Source organism: Natrix helvetica (assembly GCF_964273705.1).
Source record: "Natrix helvetica genome assembly, chromosome: 2".
Lineage (NCBI taxonomy): Eukaryota > Metazoa > Chordata > Lepidosauria > Squamata > Natricidae > Natrix > Natrix helvetica.
This window is the reverse complement of record NC_138552.1, coordinates 25,196,427-25,223,066: the sequence shown is the minus strand read 5'-3', so window position 1 is coordinate 25,223,066 and position 26,640 is coordinate 25,196,427. Positions and strand designations below refer to the sequence as shown.

The 26,640-nt window shown below is 41.2% G+C and overlaps 1 protein-coding gene across 2 annotated transcripts in view; it reads right to left on the bottom strand.

Moving 5' to 3' along the window:
* Positions 1 to 22,470: 22,470 nt before the first annotated feature.
* The window catches only part of PARP8 (poly(ADP-ribose) polymerase family member 8), a 228,924-nt gene continuing 224,754 nt past the window's right edge, over positions 22,471 to 26,640 (bottom strand). The window contains exons 26-27 of one of the 2 annotated variants that reach the window (XM_081944076.1): positions 25,319 to 25,403; positions 22,471 to 22,769 (exon numbers count right to left, since the gene is read on the bottom strand). In XM_081944076.1, the coding sequence (XP_081800202.1) occupies positions 22,667 to 22,769; positions 25,319 to 25,403 (188 nt within the window). In that variant the 3' untranslated portion in view covers positions 22,471 to 22,666. The remainder of the gene's footprint in view (positions 22,770 to 25,318; positions 25,404 to 26,640) is intronic. The other variant, XM_081944077.1, reaches the window with a different exon arrangement.

Genomic DNA, 26,640 nt, shown 5'->3' with positions numbered 1-26,640 from the left:
TAGCCAGCTCAACATCATTCGTGTCAGGGGCATCTGTGGTGGCCCAGGTGTGTTGCATATATGAACACTTCTTTCTTTTTTTGCTATTGTAATTTGTTGTCATTGTCCTCTATCCAGAGAAAATGCTGACATTGCAAAGGAACTGAAAAAAAAATTAGAGCAGAAGATACAGCATGGGAATCAAAAGAGACTATTAGAAATGACTGGAAGAAGCTCACAGCAGGTGTATCTCATAGTTTCATTTCCCATCTTTGGAAATTTCCTTGTTTGGTCCAACAAATGAAAACATAATGGATGCTGAAAATGTAATGCAACTTCAAAAAGCCACAGAACATAAAAGCTCAGTATATTAAAAAATAAATGAGGGTTTCTGAAGCAGAAAAATACATCTTAGTGACATGATAAAATGAATAGCTCAATAAAAAGGAAGCTTGTAGAAACAGAACTTGTGATATCTTCATGGTCTAAAAAAGGTCGCACAAAATGGTAACAAAGTGGATCCTAAGGGAAGCAGTTTTTACTGAGTGGGAAAGTCATATTCAGGATAAGCAGCAAATTTAAAGGACATTCAAGACAGAAATTTAAATTGCAGCTACAGAGGAGTTCCTCGAAGATGGGCTGTAGCACGAGTCCAAATGCTCAGAAGACAAAATCTCTGGTCACAGTGATTGACCCAGATTTCATCCTGCAGCATTATCCTTGGACATGTATATTGACCTTCAGTCATTAAATTCCAGCATCCAAATCCCCCATCAATCCACTCATCTGCCATTATTCACATTTAGGTCGTGGTTTTTAGATTGCTGGCAGGCAGTTGTGGTTTCACGATTCCATGGTCTATGGCAGGGGTGTCCAAACTTGGGAACTTTAAGACTTGTGGGTGGGGGGAAGGGGGAGGGGAGGGAGAAAATGTTACTCCTAATAAGACAACCTGTATATGTTTGTTACACAAATAAATAAATGTTCGTTAAAAAAAAAAACACAAAAAAAGAAAAAAAAAAGACTTGTGGACTTCAACTCCCAGAAATCCCCAGCCAGCTATGCTGGCTGGGGAGTTCTGGGAGTTGAAGTCCACAAGTCTTAAAGTTCTCAAGTTTGGACACCCCTGGTCTATGGGATTCCTCAGAGCTGGAAGTTACAGTACATCTGATCATAATACAGGTAATCCCCAGGTTATGATCATTCCCCTAGGGAATGTTTGAAGGTACGTGTAAAGTGCCCCTTCTGTTTCTGAACAATGCCTGAAACTATGAGTGTTCTAGCTGGGAGAACAGGGGTGGACAAACGGAGGCGAGCCAGGACTTAACAAATGCTAACAGTTTATTGCTAACAGGTTGCCAAACGCGGCACTTCACATTTCGCGCGTCTCAGCTAACTGGCAACCGCTGAGCCCTGTTTGACAGCCCTTTATATATGCTGGCTGTCAAACAGTCAACCAATCAGCGTCGAGCACAGCGCCCCCTAGCGAAACGGACCAGAAGGAAAACTATGATACATAACAATGAGTCTTATGAACAACTGCAGAGACTTTGCAACATTCATACTGCACGTTGCTGGCCAAAATGGAGCTACTGAGGGGAGAATCTGCCCCTGAGATGCCCCATTCTGGCATCCAGAGGCCTCGCCTGGCACATTGCCAGTCAAAACGGAGCCTCTGGGAGCTGGATCTGTCCCTGTGATGCTCCGTTTGGCCCTCTGTGGGCCTCCCTCGGCTCATTGCAGAAAATGGAGTTTCTATGGTCTGGATCTGGCCCTTGGAAGCTCAATTTTGGCCTGCAATGGGCCAATGAAAAGCCCATGGAAAGCTGAAGGGAGCAATCCAGCCCTCAGAGGCTCCATTTTGGCCTGCAATGGGCCGGGAATGGAGCTGCAGAGGGGCCCATGAGGCTGGAGACTGATTTCTAGATCTTCACAAGGTAAGTGACCCGGTGTGGCAGGTTGGGGGGAAGCAATTTGTGGAGCATGAGATATTTCATTGGGTCGAGGAGGCCTTGGATGGTCTTAGGTAGGTGTCCTGTTCCATCAGTAGCCCCTCCCCCCATGGACTTCCCCACCCTGAAATACATAATATGCACTTAACGAGCCTCACATTTGTTTAGTGAATGTGTGGGTGAAATGAGGGAGTGATCTTGTTCAAGGTACGAGATTCACTCCCACCCATCCTCAGGTTACACATGGAATGGGCAAGCTCCATTAAATTAGTACAATACAATACAATACAATAGCAGAGTTGGAAGGGACTTTGGAAGTCTTCTAGTCCTAGGCAGGAAACCCTGTACCATTTCAGACAGATGGCTATCCAACATCTTCTTAAAGACTTTCATTGTTGGGGCATTCACAACTTCTGGAGGCAAGCTGTTCCACTGATTAATTCTTCTAACTGTCAGAAAGTTTCTCCTCAGTTATAAGTTGCTTTTCTCCTTGATTAGTTTCTACTCATTGCTTTCTTGTTCTACCCTCAGGTGCCTTGGAGAATAGTTTGTGGCAACCCCTGAGATATTGGAACACTGCTATCATGTCTCCCGTAGTCCTTCTTTTCATTAAACTAGACTTACCCAGTTCCTGCAACCGTTCTTCATATGTTTTAGTCTCCAGTCCCCTAATCATCTTTGTTGCTCTTCTCTGCACTCTTTCTAGTGTCTCCACATCTATAGTAACTCGAGTACTACCTGTATACCAGTCTGGGGAAGGCTGATTTTAAAAAATAAAAATAAAACTTGGAAAGGGGAGGAGATATAAGATATTTCCATTTTAGAAACAAGCTCTAGTCATTCAAAACATGAAATGTTTAGAATTCCCTAGGGCCCCATCTCATGGCAAGAGCACAAATAACTGTTTGGTCACAGTTAGTTTTAAGCACAACTGTCAGGCACATTATACAGCATTAATTATGAGGTTGTAAGGCACATATTATTTTCAGGTCATAATTTCTTCCTAAGGCTTAAATTTAATTAATATGATTAGTCTGCTCCAGCAATTAACCTATATGTCCAATAAAGGACTTTAGTGTATGGAACAAATGTTTTATCTCTGCAAAAAAAAAAAAAAAACCAGAGTGGATTATATAATTGACCAAAATTTACACAGGTAGATTATGCAGACAAATAGGCAGATAGTGGTGCATAAATTATACATAAAATTACTACTACACTGTTTCCCTGAAAATAAGACCTCCTAAGATAATAAGCCCAATCGTGCTTTTGAGCACATGTGCTAAAATTAGCCCTCCCCCCAAAATAAGCCCTTCCCCCAAAATAAGTCCTCCCCGAAAATATTGCAACACAGCAGCAGCCATGAGGTGACCACGCTTGCCGCTTCATGTACCTCAAAAATAATAAGACCTCCCAGACAATAAGTCCAAGTGCTTATTTTGGGGGTCAAAAGAAAATAAGACCCTGTCTTATTTTGGGGAAAACACAGAAGTAGTTCTTTCCCTAATATCTGTTTCTACCTAATTGTAAAACCTTACATTGGTTACTGTTCTTTCGCATATTGATGGTTAGGCCCAATGCTCAAATATTTCAAAATCCATCTTTACTGAGTCTCTTTTTTGAAGTTTCTCTTCTTTTCCTGAGATGGAATGGAAAGTTTCCCTTCCCCATCGATCGAGGTGTGGATCGTCGCCCCTCCTTGTTAGCATATCTCCAGATAAGAAATAAAAAAACCGATAACATGTTCTAATTAAAAACAAACTTTAATATGAAAATAAAAATAAACAAATCTATCTAATTGTTACATTTTGGCAAGAGCAATTGTCGCCCACCTTCTTGGCAGACGAACAGAAGAACAAAAGTACAGACGTCTCTGGAATGTGTGATGTATTAAGAAACGTGTTAAGAAGCATGCACAGTAAATCATTGTCAGATAAGGCCTATGACCTGCAAAGTAAATTTTCAGCACGGCTAGGAAACAATTAACGCAGTGACATCTCCCCCCTGCCCCACCATATTGCCTCTCTCCTCCTTAAATTGTGTTGTCTGAAAATTGGATGAACATTTTTTTTCCTAATATCTTGTATACAAGTTGAGTCATGGCAACTGTACTTCTTTTTGTTGGATCCAATTACCATGACTTAACTTCCAGTCAACTCTACCTGGATGACTGAAATTCTTCATAGACATATGCCTTGTTGGCAGTCCTCAGTTTGCAACAGTTCATTTAGTGATCATTTGAACTTACAACGATACTGAAAAAAGCGCGTAGGAATGCTTTTCACACTTGTGACCATTGCAACATACGCTCACCTGATCAAAATGTAAGTGCTTGGCAACTGGCATGTATTTATAACCGTTCCAGTGTGCTGGAGTTCTGGGATCACCTTTTGCGACCTTCTGACAAGCAAAGTCAATGGGGAAGCCAGATTCACTGAACAATAATGTTACTAACTTAACAACTGCAGTTCAGAAGTGGGTTGCTGTGGGTACGGCCCGGTACGGCTGAACCGGTAGTGGTCGGGAGCAGCTAAGAGTGTACCGGTATGGTGGCTCCTTTGGCCCGCCCGCTCGTGCTCTATAGCTGTTTTTATGGCAAACGGCAAAGTGCGCATGGGCGCACAGCATGCGGTGCCTGCGCGAGCCCCAACAAGCATCTGGTTATCACAGGGGCGGTGGATTGCACCCGTGCTCACAATGCAAGTCAGGGGCATGCGCGAACAGAATGACTGAGTGCGTGATCAGTGTACTGGTAGCAACCCACCACTGCTACAGTAATTTATTTAACAATATTAGCAAGAAAGGTCATGAAATGGGGGGGGGGGGAACGTTTAATGATTGTCTCACTTAGTAGCAGAAATTTTGAGCTCAGTTATGGCCATAAATTGAGGACTACCTGTATGTAATGAACATGTTAAAGACCATTGGCTCAGGCAGATATCTGGGCTATCCACTTCCTTCCCATCCTTTTAAACACAATGTGTTCCATGATTTTATATTTGTGAATATTACATGATCACATTCTGCTCATCGTTCTGGACAGATTTAATTTGGAAGGACTAGATTCAAATGACAGAAAGCTTATTAGATGACCTCAGAAGAACATCAGAAAAAAATCAATCTGAGAAAATTTCCATATGCTTTTTAAAGAAAAAAACTGGGATTTAAATGTATGTAAGTGCTTTTTGTGCTATTCCTACCAGTTATGAAATATTTCCCCTATCAGTGGCTCTATGATTATATTTTATAGCATGATTAAAGTACCTTTTGGTCTGACCAAAGTAAATCTAAGCTGATTTACTTCAAGTTGGCTTAAGGAAACTATTTTATCACCTTTGTCTGTTGCCAAGGATGCTTTGGCGCCTTTGCGGCCTCTCCGGCGGCAACGATCCACCCTGGCCCCTTGATTTACCGAGGAGCTAAGGGTGATGAAGCGCCGCAAGAGATGCCTAGAGAGTCGTTGGAGATCCTCCCGAACCGAACTTGACCGAGCACAGGTACGAGCCCATTTAAGGACGTACCTAGTGGCATTGAGAACGGCCAAACGTCAATATTGTGCCGCTCTCATTGCATCCGCAGAGAACCGCCCTGCCGCCCTGTTTCGGGTGTCCCGCTCCCTTCTGTTTCAGAGGCCACGGGAGGCCCCTTTACAGGGCAGGGCAGAGGAGTTTGGGAAATACCTGCAGGATAAAGTCGCTCAAATCCGGAAGGATTGGGTCCCCTTCAGTGGCCCAGTCGAGACGCCAGTGGCGAGTCTTGAGAAACCTTTTTGGGAGGAGTTTGACTTGGTTGTCATCGAGGATTTGGACAGATTGCGTGGGCGACTGCGACCTACCACATGTTTGTTGGACCCGTGTCCCTCCTGGCTTGTACTGGCATCCTGGGAGGTTACACGCGACTGGCTCCTGGACCTAGTGAACGCTTCGTTGGGTGAGGGGTCTCTCCCGGCCGCCTTGAAAGAGGCGGTGGTGAGACCCTTGCTCAAGAAGCCTTCCCTGGACCCTATGGAGCTGGTCAATTATCGTCCTGTCTCCAACCTTCCCTTTTTGGCGAAGGTTGTGGAGAGTGTGGTGGCTTCTCAGTTTCCACGACATCTGGAGGAGAATGATTATCTAGACCCGCGCCAGTCCGGCTTTCGCCCTGGGCACAGCACTGAGACGGCCTTGGTCGCGTTGGTAGACGATCTCTGGAGGGCCAGAGATAGGGGCTGTTCCTCTATCCTGGTCCTATTAGATCTCTCGGCGGCTTTTGATACCATCGACCATGGTATCCTGTTGCACCGACTGGAGGGGTTGGGGATCCGGGGCACCGTCTTGCGGTGGTTCGGCTCCTACCTCTCCGGCAGGACGCAACGTGTGTTGGCAGGAGAGCAGAGGTCGACCCTAAGCCCCCTCATCTGTGGGGTGCCACAGGGGTCGGTCCTCTCGCCACTCCTGTTCAACACATACATGAAGCCGCTGGGTGAGATCATCCGTGGTTTTGGGGTGGGATACCACCTGTACGCTGATGATACTCAGCTGTACATTTCCACCCCGAACCACCCCAACGAGGCCGTCGAAGTGATGTCCCGGTGTGTGGAAGCCGTACGGGTCTGGATGGATGACAACCGACTCAGGCTCAACGCTTCCAAGACGGAGTGGCTGTGGGTTCCGGCTCCCCGGTTCAACCAGATAATTCCATCTCTGGCCATTGGGGGCATTCAACTTGCCCCCGTGGAGCGGGCGCGCAATTTGGGCGTCCTCCTGGATGCCAAGCTGTCCATGGATGAACATGTGACAGCTGTGGCCAGGGGGGCGTTCCATCAGGTTCGCCTGGTGCGCCAATTGCGCCCCCTATTGGACCGGGACGCTCTACGCACAGTCACCCATGCGCTGGTGACGTCTCGCCTGGACTACTGTAACGCTCTCTACATGGGGCTTCCCTTGAAATGCACTCGGAGACTACAGTTGGTCCAGAATGCGGCCGCGCGGGTGATTATGGGGAGCACCAGGTACTCCCACGTGACACCACACCTGCGCAAGCTGCACTGGCTTCCTGTGGTCTATCGAGTGCGTTTCAAGGTTTTGATTACGATCTTTAAAGCGCTCCATGGCTCAGGACCTAGTTACCTCCGGGACCGTATTCTGCCCCATACATCCCTACGACCTATTCGCTCGCACAGAGAGGGACTTCTCCAGGTGCCGTCCACTAGACAATGTCATGGGGCGGCGCCTAGGAGCAGAGCCTTCTCTGTGGCGGGCCCAGCCCTGTGGAATGACCTCCCCCCGGATATTAGGACCACTACAGACCTCCGCTCCTTCCGTGTTAAGCTCAAGACCCACCTTTTTCAAATATCTGGCCTGGCCCAACCATAACTTCGTTACGCTCCTGAGGGGTTTTTAATTCAGCAATTTTATTTAGGGGATTTTAAACTGTGTTTTAACTGTGTTTTTAGCTGTGTTTATTGTCTCTCACTTGCAGGTCTACTCTCCTCCATGCACAAATGTAATTGTCCTTGTTTTTTCGTATGTATGTGTGTCCTATGTGTATTTTATCTTTTTGACTGTACGCCGCCCCGAGTCCTTCGGGAGAGGGTTGCGGCTAATCAAATAAAATTTGATTTGATTTGATTTGATTTGTTCTATAAAGGTAAAGATTCCTCTCGCACATATGTGCTACTCGTTCTCCACTCTAGGGGGTGGTGCTCATCTCCATTTCAAAGCCGAAGATATCTTCGTGGTCATGTGGCTAGCATGACTAAATGCCAAAGGCGCATGGAACGCTATTACTTTCCCACCAAAGGTGGTCCATATTTTTCTACTTGCATTTTTAACCTGTTTTCGAACCACTAGGTTGACAGAAGCTGGGACAAGTAACGGGAGCTCACTCCGTTACATGGTGCTAGGTATTCAAACCGCCAAACTGCCAACCTTTCTGATCGACAAGCTCAGCATCTTCGCCACTGAGCCACCGTGTTCCTTTTGCTTTATTGAATATAGTAATACAAATTATATTTTCTATATTGTCTTGATAAGATGAAAGGTAGTATAAAGAAGCTTTCAGATAAATGAGTAAGTGAAATGATCAGCATAGTTATTACAATAGGTATTTACTTCTTCCTAATTGTGCATGGTTGGGTCTACCTTTGTAGAATATATTCATAGATTCTGATAATGGCCAAGAGATTCAATCTCAGTAGAAGCAGAACACCAGAGGATTCAATCTCACGCCCCATGCATTCAAATCTTCAAGTATGTCATGGGAACAGATTAATTGGCTGTTTAATAGGAAAGGAGCTGTATTGCAGTAGCAAAGCACACAACTTGTATGAAAAATATCCCGAGTTCTCTTTCCGACTTCCCCCAGTAGGATTTCTTTTAAGGGAATAAAAAGGAAGAGGAGAGAAAAGCAGAACTTTCACCTTTGATCTCATGGAGTTATACTGATCAGTCTTTCCATTACATTGGTAGAAAGCCAGTTCATAAGAGGAGAGTGAATAGGTAAAGGTAAAGGTTCCCTTTGCACATATATGCTAGTTGTTCCCAACTTTAGAGGGTGTTGCACATCTCCATTTCTAAGCCAAAGAGCCAGCGCTCATGACAATTCTGTGGTCATGTGGCTGGCATGACTAAATGCGAAGGCGCATGGAATGCTGTTACCTTCCCACCAAAGGTGGTTACTATTTTTCTACTTGCATTTTTACATGCTTTCAAACTGCTAAGTTGGCAGAAGCTGGGACAAGCAATGGGAGCTCACTCCATTATGCGGCCCCAGGGATTCGAATGGCCGAACTGCCGACCTGTCTGATCAACAAGCTCAGCATCTTAGCCACTGAGGCACTTTTAGTAATAGAGAGTGAATAACTATCATCAATTTAAGACTATGAATCTGGAATGTCGCTGCCATTTCATTATAAAACTATTGTTTTGTTTGTTGTGCCCCAGGGCAATTAAACGCAGTTGTTCATAAAATGACAGATACCAAAAATGTGGAATGTAATTCAGAATCACATTTACATTTTCAATCATTCTACTTTCCTCCAAACTGGATTAACAAACACCTAAATATTGAAGCAAAATGCAGCAATAGTGAGATAAGCCCATAACATACGTAACTATTCCCTCCATTATTTCCTATTTCCTCTAAGTAGCTGATAACTAACCTTTTCTAAACATTCCCTATGGTATCCAATAAACATGAAAAACAATTTCATCTTAAAATCATAAAAAACATTAATAGTCTTTAAGATTTATAATGAGATAATATGAGGTATTCTAATTCTTTATTCCCTTTAGTTTTGTGTGTTCATATGCATATGAGTATATAAACTCTACACACTGAAGAAAATATCACACACACACACACACACACACACACACACACACACACACTACATTTCTGTAGAGTTATTAGGAGTTTTAGATGCTGCCAATATTTCTAGAGACAACTGAGAATCAAAAGATGTATTATTGAATATACTGTTATATTATGCTTCCTCTAATTGAAATCCACAAGTCATAAAGTGTCCATAGTTCCCCACCTCCATTTTTGTGGGATGAGGAAAATATCTCTTTATGAAAACATGAAGAAACATTTACTGTCCCTTGGAACTATGCTGGGCTAGAGTGACCAACATCCCTGCGACCAATTCGCTCTCACAGAGAGGGACTCCTCCAGGTGCCGTCCACTAAGCAATGCCAGCGGGCGGCGCCCAGGAGTAGGGCCTTCTCTGTGATGGGCCCAACCCTCTGGAATGACCTCCCCTCCGATATTAGAATCACCACTGACCTCCGCTCCTTCCGCAAGAAACTCAAGACCCACCTGTTCCAATTAGCTGGCCTGGCCCAATCATAGTTTTAATCTTCAATCCTCCTGGCCGGTATTTTAAATTCCTGGGGTAGATTTTTAAGTTGTTTTAATTTTTACTATTATTGTACAGATTTTTATTTAATTTGTTTTTACGGGGTTCTGATGTCTTTCTATGTATATGGTATTTTATCCTTTGTCTGTACACCACCCCGAGTCCCTTCGGGGAGAGGGAGCGGTTTATAAATTTAATAAATAAATAAATAAATAAATAAATAAATAAATAAATAAATAAATAAATAAATAAATAAATAAATAAATAAATAAATAAATAAATAAATAAACAAATAAACAAACAAACAAACAAACTTATACTGCTCACCTGCCTGGAACCCACACTGCATTTCGGACATTAAAACATTAGTGAGGGTCCAGAGCAGTGGTGGGTTCCAGGCAGTATGCCCCAGTATGGGCATACCGGTGGCAGCTGGGAGCAGTGGCCACCGTACTGGAATGGTGTTTTGGAGGGCCACCCGCGTTTCTTACTTGTATTTAAGCTAACCGGGCCATTTGTGCACATGTGGCAGCGTATGGCACCTGTGTGACCTCTGCCGAGCAGCTGGAGCAGCGCAGGGTGGTGGGTGTGCATGTGTGTGCAGTGCGCGTGCCCGAGGTAGACACCCGGCCCTGTCGCAGTGTACTGGTTGCGATGGGATCCAGAACCCACCACTGGTCCAGAGGTATTTTACAAGAAGAGTACTCAACTCCTCTGCTCGTAATAAAATACTATCATGCTTGAAATTTTAGGCCTGGATAACCTTGGACTATGCCGTCTACATTCCGACCTGAGCTTAGTGCACAAGATAATCTGCCATAACCTCCTACCTGTTAATGACTACTTTTTCTTCAACTGCAATAACACAAGGGCTACCAACAGATGCAAACTACATGTAACCCATTCTAATCTTAATTGCAGGAAAAATGATTTCAGCAATAATGTAGTAAATGTGTGGAATACCCTACCTAATCCTGTTGTTAGTTCCTTTAACCCCCCCATACCTTTTACCTTAAGCTGTATACCGTGGACCTTATGCATTTATTAAGAGGTCCCTAAGGTAAGGTGACCAACTTTTTTACAATGAAAAGGAGGACAAATAAATTGGAAAAAATATATCGTAAATAAAAGAAATATTTTATTCATTGCAACAATAATACACTAAAATATGATATATGCATAATAAAAACATTTGCAACATTTTATATTGTAATTATGCTTACATGCCTGTTAATTATTATTTAAATGAGTACTTTTCCATTGAATTAATATTTTTGTCAATGTATCATCTTCTAACAATATATTGGAAATATCTGAACAAGAAATATCCTTCATAATGAATTTTACGGCAAGTGCTGCAGCTAGAGTATCAACATTCAATCTCGATTTCTCACTTGTCAAAAAATCATTGGCAATTGAAAAAAAACTCTTTCAACTGCTGCATTAGTTCCAGGGCAGCGCAACGTAAATTGAACAAGTATAAATAAATGTTCACATGGAATATGTTCATTTTTGAAATGGCTGAAAATATCCACCAATCTTTTATCAATTTCAACATGTTGATTTTCCCATTGTATTAATTTTTCAGAATTTAAATATACATCCAGTCTTCTAATTTCTTCAAAGAGACAATTGTCGTCTATTTTAATGTCTAGCATTTCTTTAGATAAAAATTCAACACAAGATTCAATATCTGTTCAATATACTTGCGATGAAGTAAAAAAAACACCATTAAAAACTGTTTAATAAAATACGTCACATAACGCGCAACAGATTAGCCTTCAAATATCAAAAAGGAGGACATGTAGGAGGACACTTTTCGTGGGAGGACAGAACTTACAGAAGAAGGACTGTCCTCCCTAAAGGAGGACGGTTGGTCACCTTACCCTAAGGGGGCGTGCATAAGCGCACCAGGGTGCCTACCATCCCTGTCCTACTATCCCATTTATATGTACTCTTTTTATGTGTTTATGGCTATGTTTTGCTTATTTATATCCATTTATTTGTGCCATTTTTTCATGTGTTTTCACACTTGTTTCCTTGTACTTGTTGACAAATAAAATAAAATAATAAAAAAAATAAACTTATATTAAGAACAGTGGCAGCAATAATACAAAGGTGTAAAAATCAAGAAGTAATGGTAAGGACGATAGACAGACATTCAGAACTTTACTTGAGACTGATGTCTCCAGGCTTTTAGACTGATATCTCAAGCAGAAAAAGAGAACATTTGGGGAGCAGCAGGGTAGAAGTTAAGCTAATGAAATGGGTTGTGTCCCACAGTATGCTAATGCATGCACACACACTCAAACTAATTAAGGTTAAAATTAACCTAGCATAGCATATTGTGCACCATATGCTTTGGATATTCAGTGTGTGTGTGTGTGTGTGTGTGTGTGTGTGTGTGTGTGTGTTTCTCAGGAGCTGGCATACATTGTGGTGGGAATTTTCTGGGTTGATGAGGCTGAACAAATTTCTCAAAATAATCCTGAAAGGTCCATGAGAATAATTTGAACGTGTTCCTAGTCCAGAAGTCCAGATTGACATATCACAACTCATTTAATTCCTTCAAATTGTTTTTTCTTGCTGTGAGCGAAATCATTTTGATGTTCTTCTTTAGACTTCAGAATGTCTAAGCAGTTTCTCAACCTTGGCAACTTTAAGATGTCTGGACTTCTACTGCTAGCTGAGGAATTCTGGGAGTTGAGGTTCATCTCCTCTTAAAGTTGGCAAGGATGAGAAATAGTGACCTAAAGTCAGGCTTGCTTATTAAATAATTTGCTATGTTTACCAGATAAAGAGCACATTAGAACTAAGTCATGGTTTATTGAAAGTAAATTCTGCCTTGATTACAACATTATGATTGCTGAATTAAAGAGCTTAAATAGTTATAGAAAGCTAGTGGTGCAGAAAGTGAATATAGAAAACATTTGGTCTATTTCCTTTCTTTGGAAAGAGTTATAGTTTGTTGTTGTTTGTTGTTATTTGTGAAGTCATGTCCAACCTAGCATGACCCAATGGACAATGTTCCTCCAGGGCTTCCTGTCCTCTATTATCCCATGGAGTCCATTTAATCTCACGCCTACTGCTTCAGTGACTCCATCCAGCCACCTCATTCTCTGTCGTCCCCTTTTCCTTTTGCCCTCAATTGTTTCCAGCATTCGGCTCTTCTCCAGTGAGTCCTTCCTTCTCATTAGGTGGCCAAATTATTTGAGTTTCATCTTCAGGATCTGGCCGTCTAAGGAGCAGTCAGGGTTGATCTCCTCTAGGACTGACCTTTTGATCGCCATGCAGTCCAAGGGACTCGCAGGAGTCTTCTCCAGCACCATAGTTCAAAGGCCTCAGCCATCTTTATGGTCCAACTTTCACAGCCATACATTGCAACTGGGAAAACCATACCCTTGACTATATGCACTTTTGTTGGCAGGGTGATGTCTCTGGTTTTTAGTATGCTGCCTAGCTTTGCCATGGCTTTCTTCCCCAGGAGCAAGCGTCTTTTAATTTCTCACCATCTGCAGTGATCTGAGGTATAGTGTGTATAAACTGTTATATATCTGTAATAATTTGATGGCACCATGCGCTAAAATTGGAAATTGCAATATATTTTAAGCACAAAATTCAATACAAGTTTGCTATTGGTTTTTTTGTTTGTTTTGTTTTTAGGAAATATACAGAAAGGAATTGTAGCAGAAAGAAGCTACAATCTCTACTGTAAGCCATGTCAAATCTCCACTATTTTATGACTCTTAATTACTGAGTCTAGCCAGTGTAAACTCTGTAGGAATGGCAATCATAAATTAGAAAGTTTACAAACCATGTCAAGGTGTGAAAACCACCAACCTTGGAACAGTCCTGCAATTAATATATTATTTTAAGCAAATATATTTAGAGCAGGGACTGACAATTTTGCCTTGCTAAAGGCTACAGTTGACCATAAAATTACATGTTGAAAGCTGTAAAAAACTCCAAATGTAAACTGAAGCTAAACATAACTTGGGTTTAATATAGTTAGTGAAACACCATTAATATAGTTTACTTGCCTTTATTTGCTATTCTTATTGTAAAAATTATGTTACAGATTTTTTTGAAAAGACTTATGGAGTTGCGGGGAAGGCTTTAGCGATGCATTTTTTTGAAAAAATGCTTACTTCTGCATTTAGATAGGTCTACCAAATCTAGGCTGTAGAAAAACTGAAAGTCATAATGACCTGGCAGCAAAAGGTTATGGAAAACTCTTTTAATTATTTGTTTTCATGTCGTGACTGTTCAGGATTTTGCAATACAAATGCAGTAGGTCTTTTTTAGGATGATATTATGTCATAGTAGTAAGCACTGGAAAGAGTCCTAATTTAAGAAAGGTCAGAGATGCCAGCTAAGCAAGCAAGGATAAACATCTGAAAATAGCACTATACAATTCAGTACTATTTTCAGAAGTCTTTCCAAGTACTTCATAACCAGGAAGTCAATTCAAATACACTATTTAAAAGGCCTATTAAAATCATTCAACCAGGGTTGGACTATTTGCTTACCCAAACAGATCATTGTAAAGCAAATTAGCCTTGAATGCGTATTCTTCAGATCTAAGCAACTTTCTCCATCTGCTTAGATTTGGACTAGATCTGGTAGATCTGGATTTACTCACGGGTAAGTTGTACCAAGTGCAGAATGGCAGTCCAAATATCAGACGGTTTTTCATCCAGAACAAAGGAAGCAAAAATGTGGTTTTTGTGTCCTTTGGTGTCTTACATATTGCATAGGATCAACAACTTGAGCTGTTTGTGTGTGCAGCAGCAGCCAAAAAAAGCCAATGCATTAAAAATTGCATTAACAGAGGAATTGAATAACGATCACATGAGGTACTGCTCTCAAAAGCCTTAGTAAGACCACAGCGAGAAGCATCCAGTTCTGGTCACCACACTATAAAAAGATGTTGAGACTCTAGAAAGAGTGCAAAAAAGAGCAACCAAGAAGATTAGGGATCTGGAGGCTAAAACATATGAAGAATGGAACTGGGCATGACTAGTCTAGTGAAGAGAAGGACCAGGGGTGACATGATAGTAGTGTTACAATATTTGAAGGGTTGTCATAGAGAGGAGGGCAACAACCCATTTTCCACGGCACCTGAAGGCCAGACAAGGAACAATGGATGAAAACTGATCAAGGAGACATTTAACTTAGAAATAAGGAGAAATTTTCTGACAGTGAGAGCAATCAACCCATGGAACAGAAGTTGCCTTCAGAGGTTGTGGGAACTTCATCACTGGAGGCTTTCAAGAGGAGACCGGACAGCCACTTGTCAGAAATGGTATAGGGTGGGTGTCAGCAACCCGCAGCAACGAGAGAGAGAGAGAGAGAGAGAGAGAGAGAGAGAGAGAGAGAGAGAGAGAGAGAGAGAGAGACAGAGAGAGAGACAGAGAGAGAGAGAGAGAGAGAGAGACAGAGAGAGAGAGACAGAGAGAGAGACAGAGAGAGACAGACAGAGAGAGACAGACAGAGACAGAGAGAGACGGAGGGAGGGAGGAGGGACGGAGGGGAGGAAGAGGTAGGTAGTTAGGTACCTGTTTCCCACAGAAAGGAAAATACCCGAGCCACAAAACCTGGGAATGCATGGTTGGGGGGGGGGGGTGTCATGTGACTGAGTGGGAGTGAGTGACATCGAGTTGGCCATGCTCACCCAGGTTTTGTGGTTCCCAATAGTTTTTTTTTCTATGTGAAACAGGTTCAAATGGCTCTTTGAGTGTTTAAGGTTGCAGACCCCTGGTTTAAGCAGGGGGTTGGACTCAATGACCTATAAGGCCCTTTCCAACTCTATTATTCTGTTTCTTTGTACTGGAGAAAGAGAAAAGGAGATCAAATTTTCTTCTCATGCCTTCTGAAAACTCTGAAGAGCCACTAGTTTCACTCAGTCTTGGAGCATGGCATTGACATTTTAGCCAAAGCAATTAACCAGTGGAACAGCTTCCCTTCCCTTCCAGCTGTATTCTGATTATTATTATAGCTTTAGTCAGCCTTTAAACTAATGGGAGTTGCCCCTCTGCTCCACAACGATGCTAGAAGAATGCTTCAATCCATTTGCTGTATGCATTTCAATCTCACAAGTGTATCATCTCAGCAGGGATCCAGCTGACTGAGCATGGCCTTCTTAGTAGAGAATTATTTTCCACATGTAGAAGAAAGCAATTTCATGTTGTGCATTATGAAGTGATATTTTTACAGATATGTTATGGCAAGGGAAGTGTAACAGATCAATAAATGCACCAGCAGCTTATGGAATCGTCAAACAGATTTTTGAAGGACTTCCAAGTTGTAATCTTTATTGAGCAAGTGGCAATGGAGTTAGAATGGGAGGAAGAAAAATGTTTCAATTTTTGTATAGAACCGTGATGGCGAATCTATGGCACGCGTGCCACAGGTGGCACCTGGAGCCATTTTTTAGGCACTTGAGGCGTTGCCCTATCAGCTCCAGTGTGCCTGCGCGTGCTGGCCAGTTGACTTGGGCCTTCATTTTTGGGCATTTTTCACCCTCTGGAGGTTTCCCTGAAGCCTCCGGAGGGAGTAAAACGGCCCCATGGGCAACCCGGAAGTCCATTCAGAACTTCCGGTTTGCATGTTGGGCTATTTTTTACCGTCCAGAAGCCTCTGGAGGGAGTAAAATGGCCCCATGGGCAACCCCCTCCAGAAGCCTCCGGAGGGAGAAAAAGAGCCCAACACGCAAACTGGAAGTAGGAAAAAAGGGCATTTCCAGTCTCCAGATGGCCTCCGGGGGGGGGCAGGGGAGGCCATTTTCACCCTTCCCAGGCTCCTAGAAAGCCTCTGGAGCCTGGGGAGGGCAAAAACCGGGTCCACTGTGCCATCACATGCCAAAAGTGGGGGGAGGGTGGGATGTCATGCGCATACGCGTGCGGGGGACATGCACATATGCAGGGGAAGGGCACATAAAATTATGGATGTGTGCACGGGTGCGCACAAGCCCCCCGACCGTGCTTTTGGAACACGATGGCAAAAAGGTTAGTCATCACTGGTATAGAAGCATAGCAAACCCAGTACTAAGTATTCTATTAGGAACGGTTTGCAATTTAAATGCTGAATGTACTGGGCTACTGACAACACAGAAGCATCAACCACCTTATAATGGCCATCCAGGTATGAATTTATCATAAGCAGATTCTCGTTTTGAGATAGAATCTACAGCAGCAATTTTAAGCTGTACAAACTTCAAGACCCAGAATTCCCCAGCTTAAAGTTCCCAGGGTTGAGAAACATTGATGTATATAGTAAATGATAACAGCTCTATAACATTCTAAAAATGCCAGCAGATTTGTCATAATTTCCATGGCTCCTGCAGTTTAAATATGCTGAATGACAAGTGCAAATTCTATAAAATTTCCTTCCCAGCGGAGGTGCTGTCCGCCTTGAATTTATGCCTGACATGAAATTGCAGAAAGCATTTAAGCCTGAAGGATACTTCCAATCCTTCTTACCTTTGGCAAAAAAAAAATTCCCTAGATGTTTTAAAATCCCTTTGCAAATTTGCTCCAGATTTCCATTTCTATTTGTCTTATACACAGACATAGATAATCTACGTGTAACGTGTAACTATGGGAGAAGAGCAATTGCAGTTTTCTGTACAGTTTATTAGCCTTCAAACTTGGCCATGTTGTACAAAACTGGAAAGTGGGACACAGAAGCTGAAATATGTAATGCAGCACTGGCACAGGTCAGAGAAAAATGTTAGCTTCTAGTGATGGGAAGGGAAGTAGTGTCTTCCTGGATCATCAAATTTACTGGCCATCTTTTTTCTATCACAAAGTAAATGCTTTTGGAATGTCCATAAATAGGACACAGTCTGGAATCTGGTCCACAGCATAAAAGCATTATGATGGTATAAAATGTATAGCAGAAGCATAAGGAGGCATATTATGTTTGCTCCGGAGGGACAAGTTATATATAGAAGGCACATTTTAACAATGAACTAGAATGGTGTTTTTGTCCTAAACCAGGCATCTCAAACTCAAGGCTCGCGGACCACATCTGGCCTGCTAGGTGCTTAGAACTGGTCCATGGGGCCAGCTTTGAAATAGCGAAGGACCGGTCTGCGGTGACTCTGCCAGTGAAAATGGAGCTCGGGAGGGCCATGCACAGGTTCCAACCCCTCCAGGGCTAACACAGGTGCCCCCAGCATGAGTGATGAGATAGCCACACATACCCTGCCCCTCCTGGAGGTCAAACACAACTCTGTTGCAGATCAACCGAGATAAAGTTCTCACTTTTGAAATGCCATCATGATCTGTGTGTTCCAGGAAGCCCTTGCAGATTGAAGGAAAGTGGCCTTCCTTCAGTGATTGTTTATATGGCAGATGGTTTATGTGGTGCATCAGTAAGTCTTATTTGTCAACCCTGAAGATGATCTGGTTGAAGCCATTTTGAGGCTTCCGTGCTGCCACACTGGAGCGAGGGATAGGGAAGAGGGATTAGAGATATCTGGGGTGGTGTAGTCATAATAAAATACTTTCTCCTGGGAACATGGACATTCTTACACCTGGCTGGAGGAAGGAGTGATGTCACCAGCCCAGTAGACACTGCCATGATTGGGTCATGTGACTGATGGTTCCTGGTTGAGAGGAAAACTTTTACTTTTAATTAGGTGAAAACCGTTGGAACCTTCAGAGTTGGTTTTCACCAGATATGTGCCAATATGATATTTCCAATAAAGCTATTCTTTGAGAAATCCACCTGCCTCGTATTACTTGGAACCCTGACCTTATTATTATATATATTTTGTATTGTTTTAATCTCTGTTATGAGAATTTTGCCAATAGTCCACTGCTATTGAAAGTAGTAATGGCTAAGTGATGAAATAAATAATCTGTTGCCTGTTCATTTCTTCCATCGTATCTGTAGCCTATGAGATTGGCTGATCCTGCCAGGTATGGTTGTGGCACATATCCCAAAAGTGTTTTTTCAGGACTTTTCAACTGGACTTTCTTATTTTTTCTCTGAAGACATTTCGCTTTTCATCCAAGAAGTTTCTTCAGCTCTGACAGGATAGTGGGGAATGGAAGGATTTATATTCCTTGCAGACAGCTGGTCATTTACATCCTTTTAGAAGGTCCTTGAGGCCACTGGGAGGTTTATCTGTGTCTTCAGGGTCACCTGAGTAGTGCTCTTGGTACCTATAGTCTGCAATTTTTTCCTCTCCTTTTTTCTAAAAATTGCAGACTATAGGTACCAAGAGCACTACTCAGGTGACCCTGAGGACACAGATAAACCTCCCAGTGGCCTCAAGGATCTAGTAAAAGGATGCAAATGACCAGCTGACTGCAAGCAATATAAATCCGTCCATTCCACACTATCCTTTCAGAGCTGAAGAAGCTTCCTGGACGAGAAGCGAAATGTCTTCAGAGAAAAAAAAAACCAAAGTCCAGTTGCCTCCTGAAAAACGACCTTTGGGACAAGCATGATCTGGATGACTGAGAATCTCTACAGACTTGTGTCACTTATATACTGTATAATGTTTGGATATTAGACTACACCAGAGGGGGAATGCTGAGAGTACAAGTGAAGAGGATTCTGGGTAGGTCCTTGATAGAATTTTCACAAAAGCATTGAATGAGAAAGCACCTGTCATAGATCAGTATTTTCCCATTTCCTCCACACTATTGCTCTTGGAATGGAATCAAATGCCGATTTAAAATCTACAAAGCGTACATTTGAGGTCTTTCCTAACATAGATATTTCCTACCGTCCCTTTATTTCTTTGTCTTTAAATTTAACATATTCTACATCATTGTTAAGCAAGTCACCATATGTCATTAAGCAAGGGCCTCACATGATTGTGATTTCAGACTCTTTGTTGACTTCCCCATTGACTTTGCTTGTGGAGAGCCTGCAGGGAAAGTCACAAATCATGTGATTGCAAGACCCTGATATACGGTTATTTTTCTGTGTATAAGACGCACCGGAGTATAAGAAAACACCAAGATTTTGAAGAGGCAAATTTTTTTTTAAAGTTTTTGCACTCTGCAGACTTCCCAAAACGGGCCCGTTTTTGGTCAAAAAAAGTGCATGCAAGGAGGCTTGTAAAATACTCCTAGGGGCTGAGGGCAAAAATGACCAAAAAACAGCCCATTTTTCACTCATTTTTGCCCTCCCCAGCCTGCAGGAGCACTCTGGAAGCCTCCTAAAGGCTATGCATGGCCATTTTTGCAAAGGGGGCGGGGTTTCAGGAGGCAAAAAATGCTGTATTCAGTGTATAAGACACACCCAGATTTTTACCCTCTTTTCTTGGGGAAAAATGGTGCGTCTTATACTCTGAAAAATACAGTAGTCAGAAATTGTGACCAATTGCCAAGCACCCAGATCATAATCATTTACCCACAGGGGTGCTGCAACAGCCAAAACTTTGAGTATTCGTCATAAGTATCAACTTGTTCAGTGCCGTCACAAGTTTGAATGGTCACTGAGGAAATGGATGTTAAACAAGGACCACCTGTATTTGCACAGTTTCTGCTACAATAGTTATGTTCATCTTGTTTCTTCAACAATTACTGTAAACCTCAACTGAATCAGCAAACTTGCTATCTTTCTGTCTAAATGCTCCTTTTATTTGACTGATATTTTTTAAAAAAACGTTAGAACACATATTGGAGAATAACTGTTTCCAGGGGTATCAGTCAATTGAGGAGCCTGCCCTATTTATTGCCCTGGTTAGAGGTTTACTCTAATTTTAAGTCACTTAAAATTTAAATATGTTAAATTAACCCTGTCTTTTTTAAAAGAAAAAAGAAAAGAAAAAGAAACTGAATGGCAATGACACTTCAAAGAAATTTCTCATTACAGATTTCCCAACTAATTATTACAGGGTTTATCAGATGAAAGACGTTTTAGAACTGTTTCATTAGGCAACATTTATATTGCTATCAGCCACTGGGTTTCTTATTTGCATTAGGAAAACTTTCGTTTTGTTTCCCATTATGCTAAAACTTTGTAGATAAGAATCACTGATAGTTCATGGGTGTCAAAACAGAATAGATAATAAGAACATCAACCCTCAGGATGAATGAGAACAGATGTTCACCATCTTGTGGGTTTGGCCTTTAGGTGTGATTGTTTTACCCAATTCGGTGACAATAAGACAGCAAACTCAGCTCTTAATGTGATAGAAGTTATATACCGTTTCTCACATTCTGCAGAATTCCATGTGATGTATGCAATGAGTAGTTAGACCTGAGCCTTTCTTGGGCATAGATTCTTCTTTGTGCATCAAGATACTGTAGTTGCAAGTTGCCACAAATTGTTTTGTATCCTGAGAAATGCAATACAGTATCAGCACAAGATACTCTGTGTATGTGTGGATCTAGTTTACACAGAGATTAAAAAATGGTGGGAAAAGAGGCCCATATCCAAGGCTCCTTAGCTGCCCCACTGTACAAATATATGCACAAACTACATCAGAGGTGGTATTCAGCCAGTTCTGAAGAACCGGTAGCGGAAATTTTGAGTAGTTCGGCGAACCGGCAAATAGGCTGGCCCCGCCCCTGCTGCCTTCCAGCCCCCAGCTGATCTTTTTTTGTTGCCCTGAACAGGAGAACAGAGCTGAAAAGCAGGTTAGTGGGGTGGGAAGGGAATGGGGATTTTGCAGTATCCTTCCCATGCCACACTCACAAATCCATGCCCACCAATCCACGCCACGCCCACAGAACCGGTAGTATAATTTTTTGAATCTCACCACTGAACTACATGTTTCACGTGAAACAGTTCTGCAAATATGATCAGTGTGATTTTTACTGTTGAGGTGTGTACAGTGAAATTGAAAAGATTGTAGATCCAAAACAATGTTTTCATTGGGAAAAAAGAAAAAAATTGCAAAAGTTTTGCAACTAGGTTTCTAGAACACCTGCACATATTATTATTATTTTTTGGTCACATAAATATTGTTTTATGCTTGTGGCAAAAATTCAAAGACAGCAGAATTTTTTGAGCTGTAAAATAACTCAGAGCTTTGCCTATAACAATTTGAAATGTTCATAAAGGTAGTATGGACAAGATCAGACATCAACTAAACTCTTATGCAGTTACAGGGGGCAAAAAAGTCTTCCCAAGAATTTAAGAGAGATGTATTGATTGACTCCACCAGGAATGTTTTCTCTAAAAGCACCTTCATGTAAAGGAATAAAACCTCCACAGTTTCAGAGACATGCTGTTATACTGACAATTAATAAAATAATTTAAAGCTAGGACACATATATATTATGTCAAGAGAACAGGAAGGTGCTTTTTCTGTAACATTTTGAATCCCATACATCATCTGCATAAAGAGAAGATAAATTATGACTAACCTTTCCATCTTGTTTATTAAATTTCAAGCAACTAATTCCTACGGTGTATTAAAATGCAAATATTTCAGTAATTCCCTTTCTGGAGGATCCCACTTTTTAAAAAGAAGTAGATGCCTTTCTGTAGTCATCACACATTTAGAAATATAGATATACAATAGTAAAATGATCCAATTCTAATCTTTAATATAAAAATAGCAGCACAAAACTCCTTTTCAAAGTATGTTTATTGTGAACAATCAAAATTTCTGTTCAATTATCATCTGCATTGTATCAACATATCTCCCTACTTTTGGGATATATATATATATATATATATAGTATATATATATAGTATATATATATATAGTATATATATATAGTATATATATAGTATATATATACATATTCATAAACTTTTGTGATAAGAAATACTAAGTAAGAAAAAAGTATTCAAAGGGTTAAGTTGTTCAGGAAAAAAAAAAGAAATACGTTTTTTACACTATGTCTTCTTCAGTTCAAAATCCAGCTTTGAGACTGAGGAAGGCTCCCAAAACACAAGAAGCAATTAAGAGGTCCTTTCAACCAGTAGCAGTTTGATTACCAATGACTCGGAGGATCTCTTTATGGATGCTTGGCTCTTGAGTGTTTATGCTTGTATCACCTACTTGACCATCTTCATAGCTAAACAAAAACAGAAAATATACAGAAAAAAGTGTTTAATATTTTGAACTCATCCAAAGTATGATAGACAAATTCAAATGTCATCCTTTCTGCATGTAGCTTTTATTTTTGCTATCTTCTATTAGTGAAGAGAAGACGTAACGTCAGATTTCTACTTGTAACTATTGATGAAACTGGAAAACAGAAGAGCAAGGTATTATTACTGTTGTGGTCCGCCGGTGGCCTGCGGAGCTGGCAGCAGAGTCGGACAGTGAGAACATTGGGGAGATACATGGGCCAGTCCTGGAGTCTGGGGAAGGCTCGGACGAGGACTCTGCATCGGAGGCAGAGAGGGGGCCAAGCCATCTGGTAGTGATGTGCTGCCTCTGGAGTCTGACATCGGTGAGACAGAAGAACCGTGTGAGCCTATTCCCAGTGTGCACATGCGCAGAGCTGCCAGAAGGCAAGAACAGTTACGACAAAAGGGGCGACTCAGGAGTAAGGCTTGGAGATGATTGGCCTCTCCCATAAGACATAAAAGAGGTGCAAACGGATATGAGCCTTTGTAGGAAGCAATTTGTTCATTCTGATCAGTTCAAACTCTGAGAAACTCGGTTTCATTCTGTGTTTCGTTTGGCCTTGCAAAACGAATTGGTAATTAGGTCTCTGGCAGTGTTTCAAGGGATATAAAGGTGGGTGCTTATCAGCATTACCCTGAAAGACTGTGGCAGACATCTGTTGGATCCTTCACAGACTGTTTGACCCATCATTCACAGATCCATCATTATGGGCTGTGACTGACCATAATTCACAGCCGTTAAAATAAAAGAGGGTTTTTGGGACTAAGCGGGTGATTTATGCTTTATCAGGAAGCCTAGGTCAGAACAATTACATCACAAATGTTTGTCACACTCAGAACGGTGCAGTACAGTCTGCAGGTTTTATCAGGATACCATGATGAAGCTGATTGCAGGCAGAAACTATCAGCAGTTATCACAAAGCCTCTTCCAATTATTCTTGCCTTGATAATGATGCAATGCTGGAGTAACAGTTCCAGTACTAATGGGATATCTTTATAGACTTATAGTTTTCTATCAAGCTGGTTTATGTTACTGGGAATATCTCCCAGGTTTCTCTCTGTTGCTTCCTGGCCAGTATGATTCTATTGAGATCTTTGATTGCCATTGGTATTAACCAGGAAGATAAAAGAAGGTTAGAGTAACAATGTATGTTTTAACAGCATATGATGATAACTTTTTTCTCCGTAAAGAGAAATATTAATCTATCTCTGGACTAATAGGAGTGAGGATGCTCAGGTGGTTAGGATACTGGGTTGACAAACGTTCAGGATCCAAGTGCTGCTATATGGCGGGGTGAGCTCATGCCGACCTAGCAGTTTGAAAACATGTGATTGCAAGTAGATTGATAGGTACCACTTCAGTGGGCCCATTAATTCGGGACCTGAAAGGAGCCCCCAACTGGGCATCCCCGGGCAATGGAGATGTCACTTTTAATCTGGAAGTGCCTTAGTTGCTTCTGGCATGAACACGAGCAAGCGACTAGACCAAACACTACTAACTGACATTATTCTATGTACTTTATTGTAAATATATGGATTTTTAAATTTTTAGTCCTGGGGCACTTCTTTCAAAATGTATTAAACTTCCAAGGGACTTGTGCAAAATGCAGATAATTGATATTTTAGTTGTTGTAGTTATAATTGTTATTGAATTGCTATTTTAGTTCTGACTGGGTTCTATTGGTCCATATTTTGTCCCATTCCATATTCACTGAAAAAATATTCTGTATTTAATATTGCCAAGAAAGATAATTACTGGTAGCTATGTCGATTGAAAACTATTGAAAAGTTTCTGAAATAATTTATTCCTTTGAGAAAGTTTAATTAAAAGTATGGGTGGACTGAAAGATTCCTAGCTGAGGCATACATCAAATTTAGATGCACTCTTGAGATCTTGTATAACCATTAGCATTTTTAATCCTGCCATAAACCTGAGAGCTCAGAGCAGCTTGCACAAGCATATCCTCAGTACAGTAACCTTGCAAAATATGTTAGCAGCGAGAGAATGACGGAGCAACTGAGGTTCACATTTAAATAAGAACACGAAGAGAGAACCCCCTTGATCTAAGTCAGTATCTTAATCATTAAAAGTTGCAAGTAATTTCATCCTTTTGGAGAATCAAAATATAAAGGAGAACCTAACTAACATTTTGTGTACCATTTTCCATTCAATTGGACTTCAATTCATGGAAATATCTCTTACTTTGTAGTTATAGTTATTTGGTGTTTTACCCAGGGGCGCGGGGGAGAGACTCAAATTTCAGATTGGACTTTTGCTCAGTCAAACCAGAAACATTTCTTTAGGTTGATTTTTTTTTCTAAATACACAATTGGCTAGTGTTTTTCTTTGTAGGCAAAAAGTTTTTAAACAGAAGACAATGTGGTAGATGTTAGAGTAGAACAAAAATCAGATAGCATTCTGTGTGTTTTAGCATAACAAATAAACTTCAATTCAATAAAAATAATTCAACTGAAAGACCGCAGTACGTACACAAAGAAGAATCTCGTACACACATGATCAGTGTTGGGAACTACCCATATCTCCCCATGTTTGTGCAGATCCGGTGAAGTTATCACTAAAAGAAAGAGAGGGATTTGGGGGAATGGTTAATATTTGATGATTTGATGCACTCAAAATAAAATGTATTCTAAATTCTAATAAGCAGGCTGATTATCAGAATCTGACATTCGTTGACTTTATTAATTGCAGCCAAGACTCTTATGGGTGAATGCCAACTTTGTAAACATCAACATTAAAGGCCAATGTAATTTGTCACTAGCTTAATTATATCATGTAAAAAGCCCGTCTGGTGTAATGATTTAAGGCACCAGACTGAAAACTGGAAAACAATAAGTTCTAACCCATTTGAGGAACAAAACTAGCTTGGTCACCTTGGGCCAGTCATTCTCTGTCAACCTTAGGAATAAGGCTAAGACAAACCACTTCTAAAATCTTGCCAAGAAAACTGCAGGGTATTGACCAGGCAGTCACAAGGACTCTACACTGACTCGGACACAACAATAATAATAGCAACAATGGCAATACCTAGCAGACCTGAATTAATCTAAAAAAAGCTAAGCAGGAACAGAACTGATCAATGCTCAGTTTGGAGACCACTAGGAAATGCCACAGCAACAGACTAGCCTGGGAAGGTGAAAAAAGAAAGGAGTGATAAAGCACTATTGATTAAAAACAACTATAAAGAAATATTTAGATAACCCATGGGAGTTAATTTGAGGAAGTTATTATTATTAATGCTATATATCAGAATGTAAATAATTAACCAATGACAAAAAAGAACCTAATTCTAAATGGTCGCTATTTTTATTGTCTCAGAATATTGGTGGGTCTCTATAGTTTCAGAGAAAATCATTGGAATTAAAAATAGGAAGGATACCCTGCAGAATGCCAGCCGTCCAGTTATTATTTTTAATTAAATAAACTGCAACAAATGAGGACAGGCAGATGGCATGGAAGAAATCAAGGATTAATGTTTCCATTAATGCTCAGATGTACCATGTTGGAGACCTCAAAACTAACAACTGGATAGGTTACTGAACACAGTATTATTTCCTGTGAAATAATCAAGTCTTTAACGTAAGTCTTACCTAATGATTAAAATATCATAAAGAAAGTAATTAAAATTAATCTGCTACAGAATCATAGATCCGGAAGGATCCACTGTAGAATCAGAGAGATGGAAGGGCCACATAGTCCAATCATCAGCTTAGTGCAAGAACTGAAATCAAAGCTTTGTAGGATTCTGCTTGAAGAAACGGAGTCAAGACTCTGGGGAACTTGCTGTTATGATG